Source organism: Silene latifolia, chromosome 1, assembly GCF_048544455.1.
Source record: "Silene latifolia isolate original U9 population chromosome 1, ASM4854445v1, whole genome shotgun sequence".
Classification (NCBI taxonomy): Eukaryota; Viridiplantae; Streptophyta; class Magnoliopsida; order Caryophyllales; family Caryophyllaceae; genus Silene; species Silene latifolia.
In genome coordinates this window covers 5441836-5451552 of record NC_133526.1, presented here as the reverse complement: position 1 = coordinate 5451552, position 9717 = coordinate 5441836, and the positions used below count along the sequence as shown (strand labels likewise).

The following is a 9717-nucleotide window of genomic DNA, read 5'->3' as shown; positions in this document are numbered from 1 at the left end:
AATGTAGCACAAGAGAAAAAAGAGCAAAAGAGAGAAATGGACGACCACTTTATTGAAATCAAGATTCCTATAGGAAACTTTATAGTTGTCTTGGGCGGCACAAACTTTAGTGTCAAAGAATCATATTTGTGTCCCTCCAATCTAAATCAATCTCCTTATAATGGGGTATAAAATTGTCATAAAGTTGAATTTGGATCTAATTCTTCTACACAATTTGAACTTCTTTCACACTCATATGTACGTGTTTGATATCTTCTCTAATCTCTCCAACTTCATCCGAATCTAATGACTTTTGTCCATTCTTGGTTAAGACGATTGTAAATGTGAAACGAATTAAAGCAATTTACACCCGATTAATAATGATCACTAATTCGTGTTTAAAGTAAGTTTTTGAATGTGTTTCTCACTTACAATGGTCTTAGAAGAGACTTTCACACTCTTATTAATAGACCTAGCAAACGAGTCAACCAGGTCGGGTTCGATAGAAAATCATTCAAACAATTCTAGTTCTTACACATAATAGGCTTCAGATCGGATCAGGTTGAGTCAGGTTAATTCAAGTTCGGGTTGTTATTATCAAGTTATTTGATTGGTTCAATTCGCGTTACGTGTCAACCTCGGGTCATTAGTTTAGGTGTCAGGTCCGGTCAATTTTACTAGGTCTACACGTATATAGTAGCAAAATATGATAGTGATAGAGCCCAGAGGTCTTTATTAAACTCTAACAATAAGACGATTTTACAGTAAGACATTCGATATCAAAGGGCCACAACCCTGAACTATGTACATAATCCAAGTAGGAGACGATCTAAAACATCATTGACAAACATCCGTGTATACTTGTTATATTTCCTTTACAAAAATCAAAACAATATCCAGTTATCCACATCAAATTTTACATAATTTGAATACATATCATACACTACACAACTAAAATCATTTAAAAACACGAGAAGCTCGAAAGTCGGAAGTTCGAAATTGTATAGTTTCATCCACAAAAGCATTACATACAAACAACATTACAAGTTAGTCCCTGTCAGCTGAGAAGTCGGGTTCCGGAGGCTTAGGAAATTTCACCAAATCCCTAGCACTAATTCCTTTCTCAAGTCGACTTCGATGAACATTTCGCATAGCTTTTCCAGCAAACCGTGATGCCAAAAGGGTAGCTCCGAGGCTAACGGAGCCACTGCCGACATTCTTCAAACCCTCGTTCAACCCTTCGACGACTTCCTCCTCCTTATGACGGAGTTCCAATTTCCTCTTTAAATGTCGGCGCCATGCAGCTTGAATGAACCTGGCGGCCCATGTTCTCCATTGCTGGGAGTAGAAGCGGAAGGTGTGTTGGACTTGTCGGCTATGAAGCCGCCTAAATTGACTTGCTACATATTTCAATTCTTCAGCTTCTAGGGCAAAGGCCTCAACTTCGGTTAAAGCCCTCACGGTTCTAGTAGATGATGGGAGATTAGAACCCGACCTAGGGTCCAATGCCCATGTTAAAAGCTCGTCCCCACAAAAGGCACCTTCTTTTAGGGAGCTTCGGTTCAGAAACCCACTTCGGCCACCGTCTGTAGTTTCGCTCTCGAGATGACCACGAATGATGAAGAGCATTTCATCAACTGGGTCACCTTCTCGCAGAATATACGTATTTTCGGTGTATAAACTCGGTTTCAGGCGCTCACAGATGGCATCCAGCAATCTTTCATCCATATTCTCAAAGAGAGGGACCTGTATGAAATAATGAGTTCAATTTGACATCCCCTCATATTTACGGTTTCTTGATGTAACATCCCCTTTTCTTAAGGACAGGGTCCCAAAACAAAAGAGAACTTCAGCTATTCTCGAGTAAAGAGTAAAAGAACTTACCCTCCGCACTAATGCAAGACAAAGATGGCGCTTGATATCCCTCCTCAAATCCTTTGGTAGAGTACTGACCAAGCTCTCTTCATCAACTCCACGAGTTTCCAACCACTTGTACTGATCATAACGTCTCACACGTTCCCTAAGTTCCTGAGGTAGCAGGCGATGACGCATCCATTGCTCTGAGTCACGCCTTTTGACCCTCATCTCTTCTAGTCGAAGAGTAAGAGACTGAAGATATGTCTGTAAAATGACAATTTCAACGTATACACATTGTTAGATAGAAATCCATAACAGTTGTAATGATTTCATTTTCTTTTAGCAATAAAACAAGAACTGCTAATCGAAGGTACTTTTCGGTCAACATTGGCTTGGGGCGTCCTCTCTCTAACTGAACAACCCGAGACAATCCAAGCCAGCCAGCCTTTTTCGGTACCACGACAAGTAGTGAGGAGCACAACCCCTACTTTTAGGGTATAAGGTACTTTTTTCCCTTCATTTTTGGGTATTTTGTAGGATAACTTTGTCTAGATAAAAACTTCTAACCTACGAACTTGGTGTTTGAACAAAAGCAATTAATTTAATAATCTACTATCAGCACGGTATGAGTAAAGAGACGGAGGAATGATTTCTCATCCTAATGCATTCAGCCTTTTATACCATGCCTCAGCATTGACACGTTTATACCATGCGTCACAGAGACGGAAGTAGTACTTTCTTTCCCCTAATGGCTCAAAACAGTGAACATGCGCAAAGACACAAGCTCATTTATTTGAACACTTGTGAATTCACTTCTCTAAACTCAGAAGCGGGGAGGGGCAAATAACAAAATGGATAAACTAAAAGCCACACAATCCCATATGCCAGACAGACAGATGGTCCTTCATCACCAACCAAAAAAAGAATCTCTTAACGCAGAATTGACCATGGTTCGTGCATATGGCACCAGCCCTCCCCTTCATCTAAGATACTCTAAAAGGTTGCTATTCAAGTCATATGACTTATCCATTACAGATTTACGAGTCAAACCCATATGCATGTCGAGTATAAGTATTCACGCTAGTAATGAGTTAAAACAAAATAATGGATGGCTGTGTGCTTAGTCTCAAAGGTTCATTTCTGAGAAGAATCTGAGATCATTGAAGCAATACCTGCATGTTTCCGATCAAAAGTGCAAATAGGATGAGTCCAAATATGGCTAGTGCAATGGAAAATAAGACCTCCCCTGTATAGGTGCTGGTTTGAAGACCCTGACCCAATGTACTGAAACAAAAAGGATGATTCAATATCAAGACTAATTGCCTCAAAAGAATGTAGCGGCACATAAACTACAGTCAGTTAAGCAGCAACTGAAACAAACACGGTACACAAGTTCTAAGAAAACTAATAAGCATAAAGAGTAAATTGCAATAATTATGCAGCGTATGAATAAAACAAATAAAATAATACTCTATGTTAAACTTTAAATAACTTTGACCACGGATATGCTTAAAATTATGACGAATTATAATATCTAAGCAACACACTCTTAATCCCGCACAATTTCATCATGTGGGAATTGGTGTCTGCATTCCACAAAATTAACTTGCCTTCAAGTCAAATGGAACTGAGTTCAACATTACAAAAACATGAAAAATGCATTTTGACACCTAGAGAAGAATGAATCCAAAAATTGAATGAAAAATGGGGCCCACAGCAATAATTTTTTGAACTCGGTATTTCAACAGCAAGGAGTTCAAAAAAACATATGAAAACTAGCGTAAGAAACAACTTATGTTTATTGAAGTTCGGAGCAAGTACAACAATGCTCAAATAATATCAAACATGCAACTGTAGTGAGTTTTCAAGTATACACACTAGAAGGTCGCTGTACCCCCAATGATGATCAAAGGAGGCAAAGGCATATGTGAAAACATAACATAGAGCCTTCAATGTAGTGTTTTTGGTCTCAGCCAAATACGTTATGCACAATTCCTTTGTTCTAGATTGTGATAGAAGTATAGAACAAAGCAAAATAGCGCACTCTGTGAACCAGCACACGTTTAATTAAAATATGCAATTATCGATGCAGTTTTCATTATGAGGCATGGGACAACTGAAAACAGACTCTAGAAGGATGCTTACATCCGACCCCCCACCCCAAACCCCTCCAAAAAAAAACCTCAACCCTCCTTAAAGTTATTGTAGTTTTAGAGGTGCATCAAGCCATCTACCAATACATAGACTAGCATCCCTATACGGAACCCAAAAAGTTACAGAGTACTGATGATACACATCTAAAATGAAATTATAATCTGTCAACAATAATTTGTCTCTGAATTCAGGAAAATTCGTAATGCAACATCGACATACAAAGGAATTTCTTTTGCTGCCAAAAATACCTCAAGTTTTGCAGTCCCCACCATAAGCAGTAACAATACTTCGAAACAAAGCTGTTTGACGCGAAAATGCCAGATGATAAAGCCTGTCCAAAGATACCAAAGTCGAAAGGACTAGCATCAGTAGCATTGCATCCTGCGTCCAGAACTGATTTACTAATATTACTCCAGGTAGCATACTCGCTAGTCTTCTGCTGGTCATCACAATACAAGAAATCCTTTTCGCAATCCGTTCTGTTAGAGCAAGCTCCCTGCCAACAAGCATCATTCCGCTCCATGCCTGCTAGATACCACAAAGCCCCAACAATCTGCAAACATTTCAATCTAATGTTATTGATGAGAAACTTTCATGCAAATGACAATTTATTCTGCTATTTGCACCATAGCAATGCAACAAAAACCCTAGAACAAGCACCAATCAAAACAATTAATAATTTTTTTTGGAGTAAAGGGAGCCACAAGAGGAGTGTTTGTGCTGATGAAATTCGAACCCAAATCATAAGAACCACCCCTCAAGACATACGAGCTAGGCTTAGCTGACATTTGCATTACCAATAAGTATTTATAAATGGACACCGGCAGTACAAAAAATAAGTAGCCACAGGGGCATAATAACTCTTGGACTTTCCTACAAATTTTTGACACATAAAACTAGGACTTCAGAGTGTGTTCCGTTTTCTTGCTTACTTAACACGGTGAAAGGCTTTAGACAATAAGGTGTTCAGAGAAATTTCTTACACAATGAATTAGATATGCACTCCACAATATCGGAATCAACAGCCAGTCAGCCAGTAATATGTTTCAACAAAACAGATATATGTCAATGAAGACCCTATGTTTCCATAAATGAGACAACTGATAACCTTATGAAATCCAATCTTGACCCTTCTCAAGACAGCGGTAGGGGAACTACATATATGTTAAAACAGATTATGCTCGTAATAGACAACGCACAGCTGTCAATACAAGAGGACACATGGTGGTTAATTCGGAAAAATAAAAAGTAAACAAGCAAAACTAGTTTGTCTCTATCCAGTATCCCGAGGCCTGGTATCCTTTAATGAATACTATCCCTTGTGGAAAAAAAATGATTTGCGACTTTCACCAACAATTCCTCCAAACATCACATTGAGTTAGGATGTAATATGGGTCTTGTTTGTAACTCTTTAATACGCATATTCACGCAACTACTCCTTCCTAGTCTCTAATTTCTTCCCTATTTCCTTTCTAGACTTGGTCATCATTTCTTCCCTATTTCCTTATTTTTGGACATATAATTATACATATATGGACTAAATTACCCTCAGGCCTCACCCACTCTCTCCGAATAACTCAACCCCAAGGCCCCCAACACATCAATATCACATCCACCAGATCACCACCCATTACACCCTTAACGTGTCGTGGGTTGCTGTCGTTGGTAAGAGAGAGGTTATGGCTGTTTTCGCCTGCCTTTGTAATGATTTCAGCAGGGTGGTGGTGTTTGAGGCAGGGTAGATGCAAGACGGTGGTCAGGACTGGGTATTAGTGGTGGACTAGGTATAAGTGGTGGCAGGGGCTGGGTTGGTTTGGTGGAAATTGGGTGAGGGGGATATAAACGAAGGATATGGGTAAGTGATTTGAGGTAGAAAGGTAAGTGTCTTCTTTCCATAATTTTGGCACCCAAAAAGAAAAGGAAGATAACAGAGACTAGGAGGGAGTACTAATGAAGGTTTTATAAACAGAATAAAGAACTAAGGACTCATGCCAGTGAATGGTCGCCGCTTGTGTATCCAGACGACATTTTCATTGAACAAGAGAAGTTTATCATAACAAAAACCATGAGAACAAAAAATAAAGACATCACTGATTCACTGAAGAGTGTCTTCAAGAAAAACGGGAACTTACATGGCTACAGAGCATGTAAAGTAGTAGATAGTAAGCTGCACCAGCCCAAGCCGTTTCAGCAAAGACTCCTGATGTTCTTTTTAATTCCGAGAAGAGGGGTATGATCCTGACAAATCTCGGTATATACTGCAATAATACTATACAAAGCAAAGCTTGTTTGGTTGCATATACATCAGAACCTTTCAGTCGGTGTAGATACCTCCAGATAACAATCTATAAGAAAAAAAAATCGAAGAAAATGAAGATAGATATTAGTCAAGGGAGTCACGTGCAAATCAAAATCATATACAATTGTCATCTATATTGTCCCCATTTGACATTAATGGTCAAGTAATGTATATTTCTCAGGATATACATCAGTTAAAACTTTCTAAAGTGATAGTATGAAGATAGTAGTTTTGATCAATCGAATTTGGAAATTCTACGTTGTACTTTAACATAAATGTGGAGAAATTCATGATCAAAGTTGGCATTTGTTGAGAGTCAAAGTCAATTAGAAACAATAAATTTGGGAAGTAGAATATAATTAGGATGCCAGAGTGTGCACACATTTTAAGGATAATATTCCCAACCAACAACAGTTTAGCATGCAAAATGCTACGCATTGACACATATTCAAGCAACAGAAGGCAAAAAAATAGAATTAAGAGGTCCACACCTGTGGCAATGGCAGCACGGCAAGAAAATCCACAATAAAATAGGTCCGCAAGTAGCGCCTTGCAATTTGAGCAGGATCAGTGACAAGTTCACCTCGTCCGAAAACTCTTGATGATGGAGCAATGTATGCAGTTCGGAATTGGAGAATCATGCGAACAACATAAAAAACATCGATAATTGTCCGCACAGTAGTAGCTGCGGCAGCTAACCTCCGGTCAATACCCAGACAGTAGCTACCCGGATTAACAATTGGAAGATAGAAGAAAAAAGGGTCCACAAAAACTGATAGAATACATGAAACCACAAAAAACTTATTCCAAAGTTGAAGGAACTTGTCTTGCGGATCAAAAACCTTTTTCTCATACACGTTCAAATCCTCGGGAAATACTGCCCGAGAAACCCCAAACCTAAGTGATCTACCTATTGATCGAAGTCCTTCCGAGCTTGTCGTCATACCTCTCTTAACTTTACTAGATGGGGTTTTGGTTGCAGGTTTCACACAATTGAGCTTGTCGATGCCAAAGCCGCATTTTATCACTCCATGGGGATCAGAAGAAATTGAGCTTGAGGAATCCCAGTCATCCAACCTACACCATACAGTAGTTAAATACACTATACCAATACCACATCAAGACATCTATGATATAGATATCACTAGCCAAAAAATGAGTGATGGGACACTGCCCAATGCTCAAATAAGAAAGACTTCACCAAAATATCAATCATGATGGAACAATGGCACCATGCAAGTCCACTTCTGGCAAAGTGATTGCCAAACAAAAAGTTATTCCGTATACAATTCGAGCTTCCAAAAAAACAATTCTCTAAACTTTTCTCCCCAACACTCACTCAAGTGAACCTCTTTGTTTTCAGTGAATTTCCCCAAAGTTAATGTTTGTTGCGCACGAAAAAGAATCCTAATTCCTATCTACTTGCAATGTTAATTCTTCTAGACTAGAACTAAAACATCATGAAGAATCTTAAAAACTTTAACTATTAAATATAAATCACTAAAGAATAAAGTAGAAGATATTTTTAGAAATTGATACCTTACAAACTTGTCCTTCTGACCATTACCACCATCAAACATCATTGGCACTCAAATACAAGTACACCTACAAATTCCAAACGAATCAACAGCAAACAAACAATTTTGTAAAACAAAAACCCTCAAAACATCTCATAGTCGAGTATCTGTTCACACTATTTATCAACAAGTCAACAACAACATCACGCCAGTGCCTCAAGGGCTTCCGCAAATTACAGGGAAAAGGGGGGTCGGATGTACACAACCTTTATGTTACCACCCATAACATTACGCTAATGCCTAAAGGGCTCCCGGAAATTGCAGGGTAAGGGAGTCAGATGTACGCAACCTTTACACTATATCACCAACCCATTACATCACCAAAAAAACAAAGAAAACCCAAAAAAATCTTCACCATTTTATATGCTAAAATAGTCAACTGCCCAGAAACCAGTGACAATAATTCATGGTTTTGACATAGAAAAACTTCAACAACAAAGGGATCCCTACAAGTCCAATTGTCCATACCCCAATGACCCGGATCAACAACTGGGTCAACCCGAAACAAGCCAAAGTTCCAATCTTTAATAATAAAAAAACAGTAACAACAACAGCACCATTACCCTGGTGTCTCAATGGCTCCCACAAATTGCGGAGTAAGGAGGGTCGGATGTACGCAGTCTTACAAACACAAAGAGACTATTTACGAATTACCCAAGATAAAATAACAGTAATAAAGTAAAAAACAAAAAATTGCTGCAAAAATATCATCATCATAATTCATAATACAAACCCCAAAAAAATTGAGAAAGATAGTATACCTGACATTTCAAATAGATTGAAGATAATTGATTTGGAATATGTTGACTATAGAAATTGTAAAGTTTGAGTCTTTTTGGAAAGTTGACTAACAATTGATTTGGGTAATTAAGGAAGTTTAATTTGTGTAGTACTTCGTAATTATTAATGGAAGATAATTTAAAACTGAAGAAAAAAAGTGTGGAAAAATTGGGACACACGAAAAAGTAAAGAGACAAGAGTCACAAGTCACAAGAGACTTGGTATGTGCTTTCTACTCATTTTCTTACTTCTACTTGTCACGGTTGACACTTGACATTGTGCTCCTAGCGTCTTTTCCGTTGGGGAATGTTGTTTGTGGAATTGTGGTGGACTTGATTATCTTTGGGTCGGTTTGATAGGCGATGTTTGTTTGATACGGAGTATGTTGTAGTTAATCTTTTGTGTGTCTGTGTTTTGAAAGAGGCGAGTTGTTGAGTATGAATAGTGTCGACTTTGACAAGCCATGATTGGGCTGGTTGGATGTGTTTGGAGAGGTAGGTTTGGCTTGTGTGCGGCTTAAGTTCTTTGGTGGTATGAGGATTTTTTTAGGGTTTGTGGTGCTGATGTTTCGGCACAGGTGGATAGTGTGGGGCCGTAAAGGTGATGGTCGTTAAGGGTCAGACTTTGAAATAGGATAATCAGTTCGGGTGCAGGTCAGATCAATTCGTGTCGGTCATTTCAGGTTTACAAGATTCCGGGCCGAGTAATTTTTGAGTATTAATGTTATTATCAATTCTAATAAGCATGTGACGATAAACATTCGGGTCAGATCGGATATAGTCGGGGCATGGGCATATGTTCGGATGCAGGTTTGGTATGGTGTTAGGATATTTGGGTTCGTCATTCGAATCGGGCCAATTTTATCGGGTTATTTGGGCAGCAAGTTTTGACTTATTATGCTGCATGAATAGAGTAATCAAAAGATTTGCAATAAAGCTATCAGAGTTTAAGCAAGGATTATTGAGGAACAATGATCCGAAGTTGATGAACCAAATTGGGTCACCTAAGTCGGACTTTACGATCCACGCACATTGGACTTTGCGAATCAGATCCAACCGGAAATTTTGTACC

General features: G+C 38.7%; 1 protein-coding gene across 1 annotated transcript; it reads right to left on the bottom strand.

Moving 5' to 3' along the window:
* Window positions 1–819: 819 nt before the first annotated feature.
* LOC141594841 (putative cyclic nucleotide-gated ion channel 5) lies at window positions 820–9035 on the bottom strand. The gene is made up of 8 exons (XM_074414830.1): window positions 8628–9035; window positions 7829–7894; window positions 6781–7366; window positions 6123–6335; window positions 4239–4543; window positions 3009–3120; window positions 1864–2100; window positions 820–1725 (listed from the first exon to the last, which is right to left on the bottom strand). Exons 2-8 carry the CDS (start codon window positions 7870–7872, stop codon window positions 1027–1029), a joined length of 2196 nt encoding a protein of 731 aa, XP_074270931.1. The 5' UTR covers window positions 7873–7894; window positions 8628–9035; the 3' UTR covers window positions 820–1026.
* Window positions 9036–9717: the final 682 nt, after the last annotated feature.